The following is a 22,804-nucleotide window of genomic DNA, read 5'->3' as shown; positions in this document are numbered from 1 at the left end:
GAGATGGGGGTGGTGTGGTTTGACTGTAATCACATATAAAAACTCTGACCCCAATTTATTTTTTATTTTTTGGCTGCTCGACGTGGCCTGTGGGATCTTAGTTCCCAGACCAGGGATTGAACCTGTGTTCCGCGTAGTGGAAGTGCGGAGTCTTAACCACAGGATTGCCATGGACGCCCTCTGACCCCCGTTTTTAAAGAAAGCATTTAATTAAAATACGGTCAAAGACAGTTATTGGGAATAAGAAAGTTTTAGACTTTGGGATTCTTGTTTATCTGGGTGAAGGAGTTTTTTGGTCACCACGGAGACGAGAAGAATGGAGGGGAAGTGCTAAAGGATGGATGGCATCTCCTGCCCCCGCTGTGGGGAGGCAACTTGGTCGGAATGGGAGCGGAGAGGTGGAGAATTAAAACTGCCTCTATTTTTTGCCTTGGGGGGAGGCAACTTGGTAACAGTTTTTTGAAGCTGTGAGCTGAGCAGGGATCAGGTTTTGGATTTGTTTCTGCCTTAAACCCTCCCCTTTCTCGGAGCTTCCGTAGGAGGAAGGGAGAGTAGGTTTAGTGCATAGATTAGCTTCGGTTTCCCAGAAGTTTTTTCTTTCCAACTTTTAAAAGATGATTTGCTTCCCTCTGCTAGGACTCACCTTTTCAGAGAGGACTCCTCAATGCGGTTGTCCAGCCCAGCTCAGAGGGTTGCCGGAGGGACCAGAACACACTCTCGTTTTCAAGGTTAGGGAGTAGCAGGCTTTCAGGGGGGTGAGGATGGGTGGGGAGGGGAGCTCTTTGAGTTTAAGGATGCCCCTTTCCTTCTGTCCTAGGAAGAAGGCCTTTGTTGTTGTTTTCTTTTGCTGTCTTCTTCCAACAGCTTGGAGTAAATACATTGACAGAGCGGCAGGAACCAAACAAATGAACCAGTAAAGAAGTTTGCAGTAGACAGATGAGGCTTTATTTAGGAGGCTGGGTGGTGTTTCTTCGTTTTCACATTGAACCGCTGTTCCTCAGTGCTTCTCCTGGTGCTTGCAAATCAGGAAAAAAAAAAAACAAACCCCCACACACAAGTGGGAGGGGTGGCCTGGCACTTTCCTGGACCGGGGCCGGAAGGAGAGCACGCAGGGCTGTGTGCTGTGAGCAGCCTTCAAATACAACCGTTTGGGGAAGAGCCCTACAGTACCTGGAAAAGCCGGCTGTGTTGTGAGCAGTTGTTTTGAGTTCTGCGGTATAGAACTGCATGTCTAAGAACAGTCACAGGGACATCTCCCCGAAGAGGTATTCCTGAGGATTTCTGCGTAAACAGAACCCTGTTTTCCCAGCAAGCATTATTATATTTTTAGAAACATTTTCTTTCTTGATTGCCCGTCAGTTAGCAAGGCTGCTAGCACTTTCTGTTGGTTTGCCTTCCTGGACAGGTGCTTGGAAGGGTCAGCGGTTCTAGGTTAAAAAAGATACCGAAGGATACTTTCTGTCCGAGGAGGAGTCAATCCCTGCATGGACGCAGTGGGAGGGGACACCCAATCTGTTCCCTCTCCCCACCTTGTGATGAGGAAGGGGAAGTCCTGCTATTCGAATCAGCCGGGAGCTTTTTCCCTCCGGCTCCCTTACCCCCTTCCTTCTGCTCTTCTTTGTCTTTATTTTCTCTCTTTGGACTGATACTGAACTCCTTGTTCCAGCTGATAGCGAACTCCTTGTCCTGTTGGGGAGAGTAATTTCATGGCGGCCAACAGAACCGGTGACTGTAGTTTTTTTTTTTTTTTTTTTTGGCATTTAAGGAAACAACTTACAAATAGTTCTTTCTTTAAAGACCGAGCACAGATTTTAAGTGTTCAGAGGGGGAAAACTCTCAAGGTGACTTGTGGTGATCCGCCCCCCCACCCCAAAGCTGTGTCCTCGCATCTTCCTCGAGGGTCGCTAATAAGAACTGCTGGCCTAAGTCAGCGTCTTTGAGAATCATTGATTCACTAATTGCTCATAATCACGTCCTGGCTTCCCCCTCCTGCTGGGAACACTTTTGTTTTTCCCTGTTCTGCAAGGAATTGGACGGATTTCTGGAGTGTTTAAGAGCCACCCCATAAAAGCGTTTGGCGTGCCACGGTTGCTCGCCGCGCTTCTCAGAGGTGACGGTGCCTGGGTGTCCGGGCCCATAAACCAGGGGCTGCCAGTGACCTTTCCCAAGGTCACACGTCTGATGGAGAGTGGATTCCTCAGCCCACTGTGGGCCTCAACTTAATTTGTTCCTTTCCTAAGGCAAAATGACCTCCCCGTAAACCTGCCCCCCTTCCGCAGAGTGAACAAGCAGAGTTAGGAAGGCGTGTTCTGGGGGTGGGCGGGCAGCGGGCCATGTTGGGAAGAGACTCGGGGCTACTCATTAAAACGCCGAGGTGGGGTGAAGCTCGCCATGAAGTGAGGAGTCCTGCAGGGGAGAACGCAGCCCCAGAGCGGAGCCGATAGAGGGGCCGGCCTGGAGAGACTGAGGAGGCTGCTGAAGCAACATTTCCCTCGGCGTTGGGAATTTAAAGAGGAAAAAAAGAGAAGGCAGCCCCTCCGCTCCATATGCACGGTCTCTGATAGTGTTCTGCAAATACATGGTCTCCAAGCCTCTTCCTTCTGTCCCTTCTTGTCTCCCTCCCTTCCTTCAGGGCTCCTGAGCTTGAAGCCCTGTCCTCCCTGGATGGTGGCTGGCCTGTCGTCTCTTCCGTAAACCCTCTGAGTCCAGCCGGGGGAGGACATTTAAGGACGGGTTTCAGGGAGAGGACCATGGGCGTGTCCGGTCCAGTCCTGACCCGGTTCCTCAGCCCCAGGCTCCTGGGGGTTGATTCTCCCCTGACCGGGTTGGTCACATGCCTCTGTTCTGTACTTGTTAATTAGTGTTTGGGTGTCCAAACACGGGGGAGGGAGCTGGGGCTTCAGCTCCGGGGCCTTTCTGCTCTCCACTGAGGCCTTCAGGACCCCCTCCCTGCCTCGTTAAACCCCCGGAGCTACGTGCACAGCCAGCCCGGTCCTCAGCCCCCCTTTTGTGAGTTGGGTTGTGGGTGGAATTGGTCCCCGTCATCCTGCTCTGCAGAGTCGGTGCACCCATGACCGTGCCCGGAGTGGGAAGAGGGAGAGGACGGTGCTGGGCCAGCTTTCAGGCGGGACAAGGTAGGCCAGACAGAGGTATCAGACTGTCCCCTTCTAGAAACGGCAGTCAGGCTGGGTGTGGGAGAGCGGGCCCAGGGTGAGTGTGGGCTTCTTCCAGCTTCTGCCCGGGTCACGTTTGGCGGAAGAGAGCCGACGTGCTTTGGTAGATAGAGCTTCTCTTAGAGACAATTCTGGGATTGAATCCTGGCTGTGTGACGTGGCCGAGTTACGTGGCCTCTCTGAGCCTCGTGTGTGTCGTATGTAAACTGAGAACAAGAGACTTGCCTGGCGTTGTGGGCAGTGACATACGTTCCCCAGAGCACCTAGCGTGATGCCTGGCATTCAGTAGGTGCCTACTCAGTGCCGATGGTCCGGCCAGGCTGGACCCAGCTGTTGTTGTTGGGAAAGACCAGAGCTTGTGCATGGGTTAGACCTTGCATCAGTCGGTTAACTTTGCTGATTTGGATGGACTCGCCAGTGTGCTGTCTGGGCTTCTGGGCCCCAGAAGTTTCGCTGTGCCCTCCTCTCTTCTCTACACAGTCCACCCCTCCATGCGGGGGGCTGCCAAATTAGGGCTGACCTCCCAGGCTACTTGAGAAGGTCGGTCGGAGTCCCAGCTTCTCCTGGGTCCCGCCCTTTTTCTCTGACCCCTGTCTGAGAGGGGCTTTCGCTGGATGCTGAGGGAAGTTCTAACCATGCAGACCCTCTGCATCCAGATGACAGATGGCTCAGTTGGGTTTCTGATTCTTCCTTAATTTAGCGGGGTGGTTGGAGAGGGTGGTGATGCAAGAGGTACATGGAGGTGTGCCTGCTCAGTTGCTTCAGTCGTGTTGGACTCTTTGTGACCCCATGGACTGTAGCCCACTGGGCTCTTCTGTCCATGAGATTTTCCTGGCAAGGTTACCGGAGTAGGTTGCCACGCCCCACTCCAGAGGATCTTCCTGACCCAGGGATCAAACCCGCGTCTCCACTGGGGAAGCCCCAGGAGCAGGAGTAGGGGCCGTGAGAAGATGGTGTGAGCGTGGATGTGTAGTTACTCTCAGCGCTCCAGCCCAGCGTTTCTCAGCCTGGGCCCCTGTGGACATTTTGGGCTGGATAGTGCTTTGGGTGTGGTGGGCTGTGTTGGGCATGTTGTGAGATGCTTCACAGCATCCTTGTCTGCTGCCCACTGGACGCCAGGGGCACCCCTTCCCCAGTTGTGACACCTAAGAATGTCTCCAGGAGACCCTGTCGGATGTCTCCTGGGGGACACACCTCTGGTTGAGAATCAGTGGTCGGTGGGGGAGGGACAAGAGAGGTTTGTATGTGTTGCGAGGGTCTGTGGACCTGCACTGTGAAATATTCATGGAATTCAAGAGCAGAAAGGCGCTCAGGGAAGTCCCTTGGGCCGGGCCGTGACCCAGGCAGCCCTTTCCGTGGTCAAGCGAAAGGGCAGAGAGAAGGCTGCCTCCCCAGGCTGGCCTCTCTGTGGAGCTTTTATGGAGAACTTTTGCAAAGGGACTTTGTACTCGGTTCTCCGTTCTCCCGTGTTTCAGGAGTTTGGTTACAAGCTCGAAGTTTGATCTGCCCTCTTGTCCTCTGTACACACACATTCCTCACTCAGGAGAGGGCCCCTCTGTGTGTACAAAATGGGACTTTTACTTGAATTCATTAAAAAAAAAAAAGTTTTGCCTGCCAGGACTCTGCTGTCCTCTCTTCTCCCCTTTTATTCTTCTCTGTTGCCTGTAAGATGAGCCCTGAAGTGGGTGTCTGGTGAGATGGGTTAGCCTGGGATTTTCCTAGGCCCAGATTAAAGGCAAATTATCAAATGGAAGTTGAAAGTTGCTGCTGTGCTTGTAAAAAAGTCAGTTGTGTGCCATAAAATCCATCACAGCTCCCTTGGTGAGAAGGAGGCGGCTGCGAGGTATTTAGTGATGTTAGTTTAGCTTCCAAGGGCTTGGCTGCCATGCTGGAGGAAGGAGCCTGTCGGCACCGGGTACCACGGTGGTTTCTAGCGTTTGGTCAGCGAGGGAGAGAGAAGCTTGCTGCGTCTGAGCCGTGGGAAGCTCAGAGACGAGACCTGGGTGTTGCCAGCAGGTTGCCAAGCAGTGGCTTTAGATCTTGGATTTGGGGGAACCGGACGGCTTTATGGGCTGCCTGTGGGGCGCGTGATGTCGCAGTGACTTTTGCCTCCTTTTTATTTAGAACAGAAGGCGCCTGTCCAGTGGGTGCGGGGGTCTGCGGATCTGGGCTGGGAGAGGCAGTGTAGCCTGCTGGGTGAAAGTGCAGGTTCGGGGACCAGACCACTTGGCCAGGTATAAAGATGGGACTCTGGTTCAGTTAATTACCTGCTCCCTGCCTCAGTTTTCTTATCTGTAAAATGTATGCGAAGCAGTGCTTTCTGTGGGGTGGTTGGGAGAAATTAATGGAAGGGAAGGGCTGAGCCTAGACCCTGGCGAGGAGTAAGGAACCTCCTCTTGATTATCAGTGGGCATGTTATTCTGGACTGGACAGTCAGCCTTATTCCCGAGGCTTTGTGACAGCGTTTCTCACATTTCACAGTGCAGGACGCTCATGTGGGCCCTGCCCTGGCTGGGTTGAAATCAAGACTGTGGCGGAGGGCCCGGGTGGTGCTAATGTGGTGGGGTTGGGGTGGGGGTCTGCAGAGAACTTTGTGATGCCTTTTTTTTAAAAGATTTGTTTGTTTTCTTTTTGCCTGCCCTAGGTCTCCATGGCTGCTCATGGGCTCTCTCTAGTTGCGGTGGCTGGGGGCTTCTCATGGTGGTGGCCCCCCTTGCGCAGAGCACGGGCCTGAGGGCTTGGTGGTTGCAGCTCGCTGGCCTGGCTGCCCTGAGGCGTGTGGGCTGCCCCTGGCGCAGGGGTTAAATCCGTGTCTCCTGCATTGGCAGGTGGAGTCCTAGCTGCTGGACCACCAGGGAAGCCTGTTGCTCTTTCTTAACGGCAACGTTTTTGAAGGCATGAGGATCCCCAAGGTTACCACCAGCACCTGTCTTCAGCTCGGCTTGCCTGGAAGCAGTTCTGCCCGCCCCAGGTTGCCTAAATTTCGGTGCTGGGTGGGCATGGTGGGTGTAGATGGCTGCAAGCCTGTCCTCTTTGCCCCTGGATCTGTTGAGTCCTCCTGCCTGCACTGTGAGCTTCCCAGGTAGCTCAGTGGTAAAGAATTAGCTCAGTGGTAAAGAATCCGCCTGCCAAGGCAGGAGACTCAGGTTTGATCCCTGGGTCGGGAAAGATTCCCCTGGAGGAGGAAGTGGCAACCCACTCCAGTATCCTTGCCTGGAGAATCCCATGGCAGAGGAGCCTGGTGGGCTGCAGTGCATGGGGTGCCAAAGAGTTGGACACGACTGAGCGACTAAGTGTGCACGCCTGCATTGTCCCAAGGTTGGGCCAGCACTGGTGGCGGTGAGGTCTCAGGGAAACCATCTGCTCTGGCCTTCAACGTGTCCCTGCTTTTGGCTAAGCCGGCACCCCATGCCTGGTTCTCACTTTGCCTGCAGGAGCTGTGGGCCTGTTTCAATGGGTAACTGGTATATGTGTGTGCACACGTGCAACAGAAAACATCAAAATGTTTGGGGAGTGTTTAGGGAAAATAGCAAGCAGCAGATTGCCAAGATTCTCTTGTATGTTTCTTTTCCTTGCCTTTTTGCTGTGTACATGTGTGATCGGGATCTTGGAGCATTCTGCAATACAGCTCTGCCTTTTCTTATCCCAACTGTTCTTTCTTACGGTGGAGAGGATACAATTCAGCACCAATAATACTGAGCAATAAATAACCTGGAGAAGATGAATAGCCTTGTGCGGTGGTAAATTAAAGTTGATTTATTGCACATAATATATACAGGTGCTCCTAATGTAATTAAGCAGTGAGGCTTTTAATGCCGCAGAATCTGAAAGAAGACCCAAGAAAATTGGGTCTTAATAAGGCTTATTGAAATAACAGCTAAACACGCTGCTTAGTACCATTAGAGGATGCTGAAAGATGGATCGACTGCTGCTTTTTCTTACGTGCGGAGCTGACGCACCTGGCTTGCCATCAGCAGGGCCCACGCGGCGCGGTTCTCGCTGCCCTGGGCCTGGGTCCTGTCGCGCTGCCTGTACGCTCCGGCCTCGCCCCTCTTAGGACCACCAATCAGGTGGCTGGCTTAGGACCGCCAATCAGGTGGCTGGCTTAGGACCGCCGATCAGGTGGCTGGCCCTTGAACTGACTTCTCCCAAATGGAGGACAAGGTTGCTCAGGGTGGTGGAAGCCAGGACCCTGCCTCGCTAGCACCTGATTCTCAGAACTGAGGCAGGCGGGACAGGGCTGGTAACTGCACAGACTGAGGCCTCCTCCCCGCCGCCATCCAAGCACCGCCCTGGAGATGGAGAGACAGGACTGAAGACGAAGTGCAAGAGCCTCCACGCTCCATGGGGCTGGGAGAATGCTGTGGTGGGGGCGGGGGCAGGAGAACAGAGGAGGAGATGGATCCCTGTGGAGGGGTGCACTTATAGGGACTGGATTGGGGCACCTGAGAGGGCTTCCCTGGTGGCTCAGCTGGTAAAGAATCTGCCTGCAAGGCAGGAGACCTGGGTTCGATCCCTGGGTTGCGAAGATCCCCTGGAGAAGGGAATGGCTACCCACTCCAGTATTCTGGCCTGGAGAATTCCATGGACTGTACAGTCCATCAGGTGGCACAGAGTCAGACAGGACAGAGCAGCTTTCATTTTACTTCACTTTCAGAGCCCAAGAGAGCAGTCAGGCAGCGGCCTCTGGGGAAGGGGGCTGGAGAGTGGGGTCAGGGTTTGGGTGGGAGCGGAGGCTGGACAGGTGGTTTGGGGGCAAGAGCAGGAAGGATGTTGCACTCCGTCCAAGATGCGGAACCTGTACCCGAAGCTAGGCTGGAATCCCTAAGGCTTGTGAACAACAGGAGGACCAGAGTCGTCTTTTAGAAGGGTTTGAGGGAGACCCCTTACTTAAGAGACCAGGGCCTGGACACGAGCAGAGGCCCAGTGAGTATGAAAAGGTGGGGGGTGGGAGTTTGAAGCTCCTGCGGCCTTGGATCTGGTGATCCCGGGGGAGTGGGAGAGGGTCTGGTGTCTGGAGATATGGTGAGTCAGGGCTGATCCAGTGCAGGTGTGAGGACTCCCCTGGGGTGCTCGTCAGGAACAGAGCTGGGGAGTGCCTCACCCTGGGATCTCCAGCTGCTGGGGTCCCCTGTGTCTGGACCTGTCACTAGATCCTCCAGGGGTGTCATTGGTGAGGTGACCCCAGGTTGCCTTTGGGAGCATTTGAGGCCAGCAATGATGAAAGAGTTAGCCTTTCCTGTAGCCTTTTGGTCAGTTCCCTGTTGGGGCTTAAGATTTTAGGGAAGTGAAGGAGATGCGAATGTACCCTTGTGCTCTGAGAAAGGACCCCCTTCTCGTAGGTGTGCCCCTCTTTATAAAAACCCATCAGCCTACAAAAGCTGTGTCAGGGAGAGAGGTCATTCCCAGTGCCAAAAGTTCCAGAGTAAGAGCCTTTTAGGTAAAGAGCTCGTCTTTTGAACTGAAATGTAGTATGTTCTTTTCTTCGTGGAGGGTCGTGCTTGAGAAACATTTCAACAATTCACTGCTTATCCTCAACGAGATAAAAAAAAAAAATCCATTTACTAGGTCAGCAGTATTGAGCACCTGTGGTTTACAGAGCTGCTCCTGGTGAATCAGGGTGGGGTTTGCTGCAGAGCCCGGGGTGGCAGGTCAGGCTGGGAAGAGGATGACCCAGTGCCCTAACCTTTGGAAGAACCTTCACGTGGCCTGTCCTGCTTCTGGCTTGGAGTATGGAGCCGCCGAGGGGTATGTGCAGAGCTTGGGGGGTTCCTGGCCCCAGGTTGAGAAGAGGGGGTGGTGTGGGGCCAAGGCTGCTGTGCGTCCTGGGCAGTGAGAGCCCGCCTTTGCCTTCCTGCCGCTCCCCCCACCACCACCCAAGCAAGGATATGGCAGTATTCATGGTACCTTGCCATGTTTGATTATCTGCAGAATTAGAAAGGCCTCATGCATCTGATCACAGTTTTTTTTCCCTTAGATGTATATAGCACATTCTCTGACTGTATAGTCAGTACTTTTTTTTTTTAATGAATGTTCGATATTAGATGTAGATGGATAGGTGATGCGTGTTTACTTTTCCTAAGGATTATTCAGAGAAGCTGAAAACATTTCCATTGTCTGTCTCAAGCGTGTGTATCCATGTCTGGTTCTGTGTCTCCCCAGAGGTGTGGGTAAGGGAGTGGACGGGCCCTACAGACGACCCTCACGAAGGCTTCCTGAGGCAGACTCTCCGCTTTTTATTTATTGTGTTTATTTGGCCACACCAGGTCTTAAGTGGTGTGTGGGAATGTGGGATCTGGTTCCATGACCAGGGATGGAATCTGGGACCCCTGCTTTGGGGGCGTGGAGTCTTAGCCACTGGACCACCAGGGAAGTTCCCTTTTTTTTTAAATTGATTTATAGTTGATTTATAGTGTTGTATTAATTTCTGCTGTATAGCAAAGTGATTCAGTTTTACATGTGTGTGTATATGTGTGTGTGTGTGTGCATGCGCGCCTGTGTGTATATACACACATTCTTTTTACTCTTTTCCATTTTGTTTTCCCCAAACATTGAATACAGTTCCTGTGCTGTCCATAGGGCCTTCCTGTCCATCCATTCTAGGTGTAATGGTTCGCATCCACTGACCACAAGCTCCTAGGCCACCTCCCCGCCCCTTCCCCCTGGGAAACCACAAGTCCGATTGCTGTGTTTGCGAGTGTTTCTGCTTCGTAGGTAGGTTCGTTTGTGTCATATTTTAGATTCCACATATAATGGTATCTGTGGAAGGGGGTAAATACCATAAGTATATGGTGTTTGTCTTTCTTTTTCTGACTTACTTCACTAGGTATGATAATCTCTAGGTCCATCCATATTGCTGCATGTGGAATTGTTTTGTTATTTTTTATGGCTGAGGAGCGTTTCGTGTGCACCACGCCCTCTTTACGCACTCACCTGTTGGGGGACATTTGGGTGTCTCCCTGTCTTGGCTGTTGTGAGCAGCACTGCTGTGTGCTCACCTGTTGGGGGACATTTGGGTGTCTCCGTGTCTCGGCTGTTGTGAGCAGTGCCACTGTGCGCTCACCTGTTGGGGGACATTTGGGTGTCTCTGAGTCTCGGTTGTTGTGAGCAGCGCCGCTGTGCGCTCACCTGTTGGGGGACATTTGGGTGTCCCCGTGTCTTGGCTGTTGTGAGCAGCACTGCTGTGGACGCTGGGGCGCTTGTATCTCTTTGAGTTATGGTTTTCTCTGGGCCTGTGCCCAGGAGTGGGGTTGCTGGGTCACATACTAACTCTGTTTTTAGTTTTTTTGTGGAACTTCCATACTGTTTTCCATAATGGCTGTACCAACTTACATTCCCACTAATGGTGTAGGAGGGTTCCCCTTTCCCCACACCCTCTCCAACATAAATCGTATCAATGTTTTCTTAGGTTAGTCTCCAAAGGCAATAGAAATAAAAGCAAAAATAAACAAATGGGGCCTAATCAAACTTAAAAGCTTTTGCACAGCAAAGAAACCAGAAACAGAACGAAAGGGCAGCCTGTGGAATGGGAGAAAATAACTTGCAAATGATGTGACTGACAAGGGCTTAATTTCCAAAATCCAAAATATATAAACAGCTCATACAACCCAACTGAAGACTGGGCAGAAGACCTAATTGACACTTCTCCAGAGCACACATTCAGGTGGCCAGTAGGCCTGTGGAGAGATGCTCGACATTGCTAGTTATTAGAGAAATACAGACGAAGACTGCATCTGCACCATCACACACCCGTCAGAACGGCCACCATGCGAAAGTTTGCAAGCAGTACATGCTGCAGATGGGCTTGTTTCTGTTTGATGGATAGAGTGAATCCTAGACTTGGGAGCATCCAGGCCTAACCAGCACGAGATCGAATGACCTTTTTACTCCAGCAAGTGGGGAGGAGGTCGGGGCCTCCTCTCTTGTAAGTCCAGCTTGGATTGTTTGCTCGGTAGAACACTCCAGTTGGGTGCTGTTTGAGCATCTGGCTTTGAGTTTTAAGTACTGGCAGGTGCAGGGGGCTCTGCCAGATGAGTGTTGGGGTGTGTTGTTGGCAAAGGCACGGCTGAGTCTTTTCTCGGATAGCTGGGCTCTCTCGCTGACATCCCCGAGTCTGCCACACTGAGACCAGCTCCGGGGGCTTGTGGTCCTGGGGAAGTGAGCTGGACTGGTAACATCTCAGGGTGCTGCCAGCTGTGGGACGGGCGTGGCCCCCCTTCCCTGCGGCTCGTGGCCCCCTTCAAGGTGGGCCGTCTCGTCTTTGGACCGGCGGATGTCGGCCACAAGTCAGTTGACCCCTTCTCTGTGCTCCCGAAGGACTTGGCAACTTGGCTAACAAGGAGATGGTTGTTAGTTCATTTCTTCATTCATTATTCATGCAGCGAGCGGTGATTAGCATTTAGGAATGTGGTTTCTGGGGGTTCGCTGAGTTGTGTTCATTCACGGAACAAACATTTGTTGATCCTGGGCTCTGGGCTGGGCGCAGGGCATGGCGCTGGGGTTACAGTTTTGAGGAAGGGGTCTCCTTGGCCCGTGAATTGCAGTGTTTGAGAAGGCAGGTTATCAGCAGGTGTAGCTGCTACAGCCCACAGGTGAGGGATGCTGAAAGAGGCACAGGACCTGCGAGGGGGGTGGAGGGGGAGAGCTGGGAAGGCTTCACGGGGGGGAGAGACATTGGACTTGGGTCTTGCAGAGTCAACGGGAAAGACTTGGACTGTGGGAAGGTGCTCACCTTTCGGGGCAGACGGGATTCTTGGCATTTTGTTTCCCATGAGGGATGGCCACGTGCCTTCCTGTCCTTCCAGGTCTTCCTCTGCCACTCAGGAATTAACACTGGGGTCCTGCCACCGTGGGGCTTGGTGTGGAGGCTCATGGAGACGGAGAGAGGGTGCAGCGAGTTGCGCAGGTGCCCGTGGCTGAAAAGAAGGCTGACCTCAGAGCCTTGGGCATGTCAAAGATGCACACCCGTGGAGCGCTTTCCACAAACGAGAACCCAGATTCTGGCTCTGCCCCCCAAAGTTGGTCTGCTTTGGCGGCGTCTTGTTTCCTTGACAAACAGGGTAGGTTGAGGTGCGTCACTCAGAGAAGTGGGCTGGACTGGTGTGAAGGTGGGGTGTGCTGTTGGTGCCTTTTTCTGTTGTTCAAACTCTGTTTTTCTTTGTTCTAGCCAGTGTTTTATTACCGATATGAATCGCTGAGGGGCTTGGAGGGAGAGAGGAAAAGGTTTCTGTATAAACAGCTGTCTCGCTGATTCAATCTACAAAGTGGATTTTATAGCGAAAGTATTTTTTCTTGCTTTAAAATGCCAAAACAGCACCGTCATTTCCTCAGCTCAAAGAAGGGTCTTTGAGAATACGGGGCCTTCTCCTGTCACCGACTTCTGTTATGGGGAGGGAATTCCAGAGCACTTTCTTTGAACCAGTCGTTTCTGATAATCTCATGCTCAAGGAGAAAATTTTTCTTTGCAAAGTTTGAGTTACTCGTTTGTGTACCTTCCTCTTTTTGCCCTACCACAAATTGTGGTCCAAAAAAATTATAATTCGCTCTGGTCATCACAGCTGACTACCTGCTTAATGTTTGTGTGTAGATACTTCATTTTCTTTTTTATGCAAGATTTCATCTTTGCATGATCTGAGATAGTTGGTTGCCCTGAGATTATTAATAAATTGAGACGGTTAATGGGGTGTGACTCAGAACATATATTTAAAAACAAGCTGGAATAAGAAATAGGTCTTTTACAAAATTAATTTTTTGTTACGCTCCTGCCTTGAGCCTTTTTGTTTGAAGCCAGCTTGCTTTGTAATGTCCATATATGCCCGATTGCAATTAACATAAATTACTTTTAAATACCAGTTAGTTGCTGTGGAGAGAGGACAGGGCTGTGGCCGCTCGTGGAGGGTTAAGAGGTTTGGTCATTGTCTGGGTTTTTATCTCACTGTAGATCAAATTCTGTTCCTTTGGAGGCTGGCAGATCTGTCAAAGATTGCTTTCTTTGATGATGAGGAGAAGGACAAAGTCTTTGCCCTGAGTGCCAGCACATTTTCTTAGCAAGAGAGAGTAAATAATCATAAAATGTTTGTTTGTTTAAAAACAAGTTAGCCTAAATGCAGTGTGGTTTCCTGGACTGGATCCTGGAAGAAAAAAAGGGTATCAGTGGAAAAACTAGTGCAATCCAAAAAAAGTCTGTAGTTAAAATAGTATTGAACAAATGTTAATTTCTTGGTATGATAAATGTATTGTGGTTTGTGTAAGTTATTAACATTAGAAGAAGCTGGGTAAAGGGTATAGGGGAACTCTAGACTTTTTTTGCATTCCTTAGAGTCATTCTAACGTTATTTCAGAGTAAGTTTTTTTAAAAAGGTGTATTTGGGATATTCCTTTTGGTTTGGTCGAGATTATACTTGGCTTGTGTATTCAGAATTGGCCACTTACAGGGAGGGCAGATTATTTCATACCGCTTTAGAAACTGGGAAAGTTCAGGGAGGCTGTCGCTCCTGACTTGGCCTCCCTTTATGCCGCCCCTCTGCTTCTCCATCCATTGTGGTAGCAAATCCCTCTCTGCTTGCCCACCCTCCTAAAAACTTACGGCCAGCTGATCTTTGCATCTGATTCCTGTGGCATTCATTACCCCCAATGGACAACTGGCATCTTGTGATATTCCGTCCTTCTCCTGGAGTGTATGCGTGTGCACTCAGTCACGTTAGACCCTTTGCGACCCCATGGACTGTAGCCCGCCAGGCTCCTCTGCCCATGGAATTTTCCAGGCAAGAATACCAGAGTGGGTTGCCATTTCCTCCTCCATGGGATCTTCCTGACCCAGGGATTGAACCCCTGTCTCCCGTGTCTCCTGGACTGGCAGGCAGTTTCTTTACCACTGAGCCACCTGGGAGCCCCCCTTCTCCTGGAAGGTGCTGATAACTGGATTTTTTATGCGATCTTGTTCACTCTCATTCTGTGTATTAACTTTTACTTTAGCAACCAGACTGGAAGCTTCCTGAGAACTGGAGATTCGTCTGGCTCTGTTTCTTTTAAAATTCATTTAAAAAGTCTCCCTATTACATAAATAACCAACGTTTGTAATAAAAAATGAAGCATTAGAGAATTCGTAGTGTCCAAGGTAAAGGTACCTAAGAGCTGCCTGTTCTCCAGCTGTTAATGAATTAGAATGTATTCTTCCATATTTTTTCTGTGTGTACTAAAAATATATATTATGATTTACAAGTAAGAGATCCTTTTATACATATCCCTTTGCAGTCTGCCCTTCAGTTAGCAGAATCCCATTTCATGGCGATGCAGGTGGGCGCCTGTGTCTTTCTCCTGTTTGTGTACTCTTACATTGACTAGCATGCTGCTAGGTGCATTGTAGAACATGCTGCTCCTGTTGTTTAGTCACTAAGTCATGTCTGACTCTTTTGCAACCCATGGACTGTAGCCGGCCAGGCTCCTCTGTCCATGGAATTTCCCAAGCAAGAATACTGGAGTGGATTGCCATTTCCTTCTCCAGGGGACCTTCCTGACCCAGGGATCGAACCCGCGTCTCCTGCACTGGCAGGCGGATTCTTTACCACTGAGCCACCAGGATCCTAGACATGCGGTAGGTATGCGTTATTATTATTGGTTCTGTTATTATATTAGATCAGGAAGTTGATTCAGAATATAGTAAATGGTGGGCTTAGAGGAAGAGAGAAGATGGAGGTGGAGGCAGGGGGGTGGTTTACAATATAGCTTTGGTTTTGCTGGGAGAAAGGCATTTTTATCCACCTAATACCTGGGGTCAGTTTCCTTGGACAGCAATAGAATTTCAGGAGCTGGAACTGTGATGAGGTTGGAGACTGGATTGAGACAGGGAGGACTAGAGACTGAACCCCAGATGACTCTTCTCGGGTGAAAGCGGGGATGGTGGTGTAGGGGTGCATTCCTGGGAGTTCAGGGAGGACTTGAGGTGTGGGCGGTGTTCGAGGTGGTGTGTGAATCAGGTGAACCAGATAGGTAGAGAGTAGGGGTGGGGCTGGGGTGGGGCGGTTGGTCCATGGGTAGGACGACATCTGGCCACCAGCACCTTTGGGCACAATAATGATATAGAGAGATGCAGGCAATAGTGATACAGAGAAAATTTTGCTGGATTGAAGGGTGAATTGAGCAGGAAAAGACCAGGCATTTGTATGTCATAAGAGGATGAGCCCTTTGAAGAATTTCTTGAGGAAGGAACTCATTCCACTGGTGATGCCCCAGAAGGAACCTCTGTGTACCTCGGACCTGGGCCCTAGGAAGTCTCAGGATGCTTTGTTTTTTTTTTCCTCTGGAAGAGGGATGTCGGTGCCGAATGCTCACCACTGGGATCTTCCTTCTTAGGTAAAACATCCTGGAAGTGCTCTCTGTGCTGTTACAAGCCCAGTTAGCAAGTGCTGTGGTTGCAGAGATTTTTCTAGCACAGATCTTGCTTTGCAGTCTGAATAGAATTGGGGTTTTTGGTTTTGTGTCCCCTAGATAGAATTTTGACTTGACTCAGGGGAAAAGGGTGGTAGTCAGTACTGAGAGCCCTTAACATGTATAGATTCTAGAGAGAACAAGAGGTTCCAGAGGAAAACCAGTTGTTTGGAGAGGAGAGGCCTTGAGTTTACCCTCAGCCCCGCCCCCGCCCCAGACCCCGCATAGAATGTTGCATAGATAGAAAAACATGTGACATGCCCGAGTCAAGTATGAACACCAATAAAACAGTAACCTACGTAGTCACCACGTGGCTGTGAACTGCAATATGATTCCCAGCCCCCTTCGCCTCCCTGTGTGTTCTCCCCAGTTCGAAGCCCCCATGCACCCACCCTATGAGGCTGGCTTCTTTCCAGCCTTGAAGAATACTTTCTGGTGTTTGTGGTGTCCAGCTTGCTGTCTGCCCGGGCTGTCCTGCTGATGCCTTGTAGCTGCGGTTCACTGGGACCACACTTTGTCTTTTCTCCTTTTAATGGACATTCCAGTTCTTGATTTGTTTTGTCTGCTCAAACTGTGCGTATGAATATCCTTGCGCATATCCTTGTGCATACTTCCTGATGTATGTATGCGAGAGTTTATCAGAGTAGACTCAAATGGCTGAGTCATACAGTCTGAATAGCTTAGGTTTGCTAGAAACTGTGTTTGAAGATCTCCTTCTTGGGACTTCCCTGGTGGTCCAGTGGCTAAGACTTCTGTGCTCCCAGTGCAGAGGACCTAGATTTGATCCCTGGTCAGGGAACTAGATCCCACATACCTCAGCTAAAAGGTCCTGCATGCTGCAACTAGGACCTGTTACAGTCAAATAAATAAGGATTAAAAAAAGACCTCCTCCTTGCCGTTTTTGTACTCTAGGAGTAGTTGGAGTGGTAGGAGTTTTCATTGCCCTGGATTCTCACCAACAGTTGTTATTGTCGGACTTTTTAATTGTTGTCAGTTTTGTGGTGTCTCTGTGTGTGTGTGTGTCTGATTTATTTTTGGCTGTGCTGGATCATCGTAGCTGTGCGGGCTCGTCTCTGGTTGTGGTGAGCAGGGGCTCCTCTCCAGCTCCGGTGCTCAGGCTTATGGTGGTGGCTTCTCTTGTGGGCACGGGCTCTTGGGTGTGCGGGCTCGGGAGTTGTGGTTCCCGGGCTCCAGAGCACAGGCTCAGTGATCGTGGCACACGGGCTTAGTTGCTCTGCAGCATGTGGGATCTTCCTGGACCAGGGATCGAACCTGTGTCTCCTGCACTGGCAGGCGGATCCTTACTCACTGAGGCACTAGGGAAGCCCTTGTTGTGGGTTTTATTTGCATTTCCCCAGTCAATAAGGAGGTTGAGCATCAGGCTCGTTTTTCAGGGAAAGGACTTTGGACTCGAGAACATACTTCTCATTGAGGGACACAAAACCCGTTGCTTTGGTAGGAGGCATCTTCCCTGGTGCTGTTTTCCTGTTTTGGGATGGAGCCAGAGGTGTTTTTCTTTTGTGCTGGGAGAATTTGGGGAGCATCTTTTTAACTTGCCACACTTTTCTGGCGGTTTATATATTGTGTTTGGAGCATCTAGATGATGCCTGGTCCTGTTGACCCTTTGTTTTCTAAAAGGCCCCGAGAATGACAGCAAGCCTGCCTTTTCCTCCTTTGATGGGAGTATCCTGTTCCTTTTAATGTAAACAGGCAGATGAACGAGAGTCCAGGCAGGGTCCCCAGGGCGCGTGGTGGTGGCTGTGGGGAGGCGCTGGGGACAGCCCCAGACGAGCATCCGGGACGGGATGGGGCCTGGATGGTGAGCTGGTGAGGAAGAGAGGGAGAGATCACGCACTCGTAGTGTGGCGAGCAGAGGGAAGAGGGCCAGGTTCCCAGCAGGGGTTGGGGGGTGGGGGAGTCAGAGGTCCTGGAGGGGCTGGGCAGGATGCTGGAGTCCAGGAGCTGGGTATTCACGCAGTGGTTCCCAGATCTGTGCTGGGGACCCATTGGCCAGCGAGGATCCTGCATGCGTGAGGCTAGTCTGTTTTACTACGTGTTCAGCTGAGAGCTTTCATGTGAAAATAGACCTTTGATGTTCTGGAGAATGAGAAAGAAAATCTGCTTTCACACCTGGGGAAGAGAAGCTGCCTATGGAAAAAAAAACGTTCTGTTACGAAAGAATGGAATTGCAAGGCTCCAGAAACCCCATGAGGAGAAACGCAGGACAAAATACAGGCTTTCGGTCTCCAGTGAAAGCATGTTTAGAGAGCCTGTGTTAAGGGGGAAGGAAGTTGGAGGCTAATGTTGTGTTTATATTTTGAATATTGCTATGTATCATAAACCTTACCTGTGCTTATGGACAGGGTCTGGGAGAGAACAGGGAAAAGTAGTGTTAGTTGATTTGTTTGTTTGGTGGGATAGTATTATTAACAAATTCTTGTAGTAGTAGTATTGTATAAGTAAAAGTCTTTACTGAAAATGAGCCTGGACTCTGCAATCTGTTATTTGGTCACACCATTCTGAATGCCTCTAAACGTGCATTTAGTTATCGAGTTCCTGGTGTGACAGGCACCTTGAGGAAGATGACCCTAGTTCCTGTCTTCAAGAAGTTCACAGGCTGTAGTGGGATCCTGGGGTGTCAGTACCCCAGGGCTAAGCAATGGCTAACTCGAGGGGGAGGTGTCATGCAGGTGGCGCCCGCTGGCCATTGTGGTCCCAGTGGGGGGAGTGTAGGCTCCCGCTGGGGGCTCCAGGGGGACCTCTCAGAGGAGGTGGGCTGGGGGGAGCTCCTGAAGGGACGGCGGGTCTGACTAAATGGAAGGAAGGAGGAGGGCAGGCAGAAGCGGGAGAGGCCGTTATGGTCTGCGGCCCCTCAGGATGAGGGGCGAGTGTTAGGGCTGCATCCCAGCTCCCGCCTGGGAGCCCAGCACTTGTCTCACCTCGGAGGCTGTTGCTGGCAGATGAGGAAACCTTTGGGCCCTCTCCTGAGGAAAACGGTTCCACGCAAAGGCACGGCCGCCACCAGAGGCCCCCACACAGAGGTCTTTGCCTTCAGTTTCAGAGAACTCACTGCAGCTCATTTTAGGGGTCCTGGTCCAGAGTAGCAAACATGCATTGAGTGCCTACTGTGCGCTGGGTATTTTGTGGGACGTTGGGGATATGGCAGGAATCAGCCCGCCGGGGCTTGGCCCTCAGGGAGCTTCGGGTCTGATGGGAAGGTGAGACCCTGGGGGCAGCGACGGCAAAGTTGTTCCTAGGGGGAGGACTGGGTGTTCGCCACAGCTCTAGAAGGGCTTCCTCAGCTGGGACTCAGGGCCGTGATCTGGTGCAGAATTGCAGAGGGCGCCCTGGGCCCTGTGAACGTGCAGAGGCCCTTCTCACTGTTTGCAGGGTCTTGCAGAAAGCCAGGGGTCTCTGGGGCTTCCAGCCTTGAGGAGAAGCGCAGGAGCGGTATTGTTTTCTGGGCCTTTGTCCTTAGCAACACGTGTTCACCTGGAGCCGGTGTGCATTCTTCTCCCAAACAGACAGCTTTCAGGAGGATTAATAAATTAACCTCCTGGGAAAAGAACCCGCTTGAGCGCCAGCACCACCCTTAGCAGCCCGCCCAGCCAGTGACTTGGCTGATGGAGCCCCACGCCTGTTGACGATGGTGCGTGGCTGCCGATGAGGTCTGGGCCTCAGATGCCGGGCCCTCCTCGTGGTTGGCATGTGGCTAGGTTCTGGAAGGGGGAGGGCGGCCAGTGTGGAGAGGGCCCCCAGCACGGCCCTGGAAGGAGGCAGTCCTGTTTTACGGAAGAGGAAGCTGGCACACAGATTAAGACTGATGCGCTCGAATCAGAGCTACATTCCGTGGAGGCCAGGATTCTTCTGCCTCCCTGCCATTTGGTGGCCTTCTCTTGATCGCAGGTCTTCATGAACAGGTATCATGAACCCACATGGTGTGTGAAAGGCTCTCTGTGAGCCCTTACTTGCAGTGGGAAAGCATTTCCAAGCCTCTGCCGCCATCTGTATTGAGAGAGGATGTGGTGTCGCTGGTGTATTAATAGAAGGTCTAGATGCATCTGTCCATTCACCATTCAGCCGATAGTTACTGAACGTCTGCCAAATGAGTAAAACCGACGGTCCTGACCTGGCTTTCTGTCCAGCCGTCCTCGTGGAGGAGCGAGCAGCCTGGCTTCCCTGGCAGTTCAGATGGTGAAGAATCTGCGTGCAGGGCAGCCGTCCTGGGTTGAAGAGGTTGCCTGGAGAAGGGAATGGCTCTGCACTCCGGTATTCTCGCCTGGAGAATTCCATGGACAGAGGAGCCTGGCGGGGCTCCATGGGGTCACACAGAGTTGGACACGACTGAGTGACTAACACACACCCTTGATCCCAGGTCTTTATGGATAGGTAGCACAAACCCACATGGCACGTGAAAGTCTCTCTGTGAATGCTCACTTCCAATGGAAAGCATTTCCAAGCCTCTGCGCCATCTGTATTGAGAGAGGATGTGGTGTTGCTGGTCTGTTAGTAGGAAGGTCTGGGTGCACCCGTCCATTCACCATATATTTACTGAACGTCTGCTGAGTGCATGGAACCGATGGTCCCCACCGGCTTTCCGGCCGGCCGGCCATCTACGTGGAGGAGAGAGCAGCCTGCTCCTGCCTTCCCCTGGGTGGGGTGGGGCGGTGCTGGGGAGCCAGAGGCCCCTGGGGAGGCTGGGTTAGGGCCCACATGTTCCCCTGCCTGATGAGGAAGAGTGATCGCTTGCCTCTTGCACTTGACTCTGCCTGTCCCTGTCCACCCGCAGGCCTTCTGGGGCTTGGAGTTCACTGCCGCCCGCAGAGGAGAGCCCTTCGTGCCTGCTAATGAGACAGAGAGAGTGATTTCCCACTGAGAGCTGCTCGTTAAAAAGTTAGCTTCTTCCGCGGTTTCACCAAATAGATGACCTTGTGGGGACTGAATAATAAAATGTAGCCCTTGCCGCCTCCCTCCCCAGCCTGCTGTCTCCCGGCGCTCAGCTGTAGATCCCAGAGCTCTGGTCCTCAGAGGAGGCTGGAAGATTTTAAGTGGGACTTGGCCATCTGTCCTCAGTGGATGGCGAGCAGGGAGATTCTGTTGACCTCGTGTGTTTCCGAGAATTTGGGGCACCTGGTCATCGCTAGATGCACACTCCCCTCCTGCTTTTTTTGCTCCTTGCTGTTCAGGGGCTCCGCTGCCAGCCTTAAGAGTCTTTGGTGTGTACCACTGTGAGTCACTTTATGAAAAGCTGGTGTGAGGATACCCCTCATAGCATCTTAGGGAGCAGACTGATGGACTAAGTTATTGTTGGAGCCTCCTTTAACTAGGGAGTCCCTGGTACATTTTATATGAGGAATAAGTCTTTGATAAGTAAATTTACATAGTTTCTGAGGAACATTCTGAACTTCTGATGCCTGTGTATTTCTTAAATCTTCCAACATTTCCTAAATCCTGTCGTCAGGTTTCTTCTCTGTATTTCCTTAACGCTCCGTATACCGTGTCCCCCCCCAACTCTGCCCCAGTGATGGTTACTGTTATATGTCAACTCGGCTAGGCTGTCTGTGGCGCTCAGTTGTCTGGTCAAACACTAATCTAGATACCACAGTGAAGGAATCTGGAGATAGGTTAACCTTGCCATCAGTTGACTTTGACTAACTCAGATTACCCTCTGTAATGTGGAGGTGGGCCTGATCTTATCGGCTGATGGTCATGAGAGCAGAGACTGAGGTTTCTGGTACAACAGGAAGTTGTACCTCAGACAGTACAGAGAAAACTCTCTATGGGTTTCCAGGCTACTGGTCTTCCCTGTAGACTTCGGACTTAACACGGCAACACCGATTCTTAACCTGAATTTCCAGTCTTCTGGGCTGTGCAGTGAATTTCAGACTTGCCTCCTCCCCTAATGGTGAGCCAGTTTCTTGAAATAAATACCCCTTCCTTCGTCTCTGTCTGTCTCTCTCTCATATCGTATGTATCTCCTGTTGATGGTTTCTCTGGAGAATCCTGACGAACCCACCTGCTATCGTAATAACTGCTTGCTTAATTGTCTTTTTCTCCCTGTTGGACCGTAGGCGACGTGGGAGTGGAGACAGTGTCTGTCTTGCTCTCTGCTCTGTATCGAGTGCCTTCCATCGAGCCTGACACACAGGAGATGGTCAGTAAACATATGAGGAATGAGTGACTGCATCTGTGTTTACCGAGAGGCTTTGCCTTTGTGGTCAAGCAGGCCTGAGTTGCAGTTCAGGCTCCACAGGGATCACAGGTTCCTCATTGGTTGTGAGAACTAACTGGGTCGATGTGCTGGGCTTCTGGTGGTCGCAAACCAGAGGAAACGGAACAGGAATACCCATTACTATTACACATCGCCCCCCGGCCCCCATCGCCATCATTTCCCAAGGTTGTTTCAGAGATTCAGTGAGATAACGTATGTAGAATTCCTAGTACATAATGGAGGGTCATAAGTGCTGGTTCTGTTCTAAGTACCAAACTTTTTCATGTGCATATTTTCATTAAATTTAATTTCTGCTTAAATCCTATGATGCAGTTTTAATTGCCCCATATTAACGGTGAGGAAGCTGAAGCTCAGTGACTTAACACAGAATTCAGTAGCAAACATTTCTTGTGTGCCTACTTAGTGGCTGGGATTCAGCCTCGTGTGGGACCAAGCCCAGCTCCCGTCCTCTTTCGTCTCGGCACGTTGCTCTGGGAGGCCTGTGTCCTTTTGGGACCTGGTCTTCCTCGTCTCCTGCCATTTCATTGCCACTCTCTTTTGCTTGGTATGGAAGGCCCATACTCCCTGTAGCTCCATGGGCTCAGGTGGCCCCAGACTGGGAAGTGGGTTGTTTGTCTTACAAAAGGTCCTTTATAAAAAGTTGCTTGCTGGGAGTGGGAATATGGATTCCTGTGGAAACAGCATAAAAGATAATGCTTTAGTTTTTAGGGCAGCCTGTGAAGGCTGGAAGATGACTGTCCTTTTGAGTCTTCTTCCTGACCCTCGGCTAGTTTGAAGGATGGATTGGGTTCCAGTGGGTGTGTGATGGGGGATTGGTGGAGGAGACATCAACTCGTCCAGCCAGCTGCAGAGTAGTCTGATGGGGTGAAGACGGCTCTCAGACTCAGGGAGCTCCTTGGGCTTGGCACAGATAAGGCTGCACACTCCTTGGCTTTCCTCTTCTTCCTTGGTGTGGCCCCGGGGGCTCGGCCTG

At 51.2% G+C, this 22,804-nt stretch overlaps 1 protein-coding gene across 4 annotated transcripts in view; it reads left to right on the top strand.

The window, feature by feature from the left end:
• The window catches only part of MSI2 (musashi RNA binding protein 2), a 232,919-nt gene that overhangs the window by 28,586 nt on the left and 181,529 nt on the right, over positions 1 to 22,804 (top strand). The window contains exons 6-7 of one of the 4 annotated variants that reach the window (XR_006640823.1): positions 637 to 5,407; positions 5,818 to 6,898. The exons of 2 other annotated variants lie outside the window; for them this stretch is intronic. Coding sequence is in view for 1 of the 2 variants with exons in the window: in XM_045164965.1 (XP_045020900.1) it covers positions 637 to 759 (123 nt within the window). In the remaining variant the exon portion in view is untranslated. Of the gene's footprint in view, positions 1 to 636; positions 5,766 to 5,817; positions 6,899 to 22,804 lie in introns of those variants that run through there. One more of the 4 variants, XM_045164965.1, reaches the window with a different exon arrangement.

Source organism: Bubalus bubalis, chromosome 3 (genome assembly GCF_019923935.1).
Source record: "Bubalus bubalis isolate 160015118507 breed Murrah chromosome 3, NDDB_SH_1, whole genome shotgun sequence".
Lineage (NCBI taxonomy): Eukaryota > Metazoa > Chordata > Mammalia > Artiodactyla > Bovidae > Bubalus > Bubalus bubalis.
This window is presented reverse-complemented; position numbering and strand designations above follow the sequence as displayed.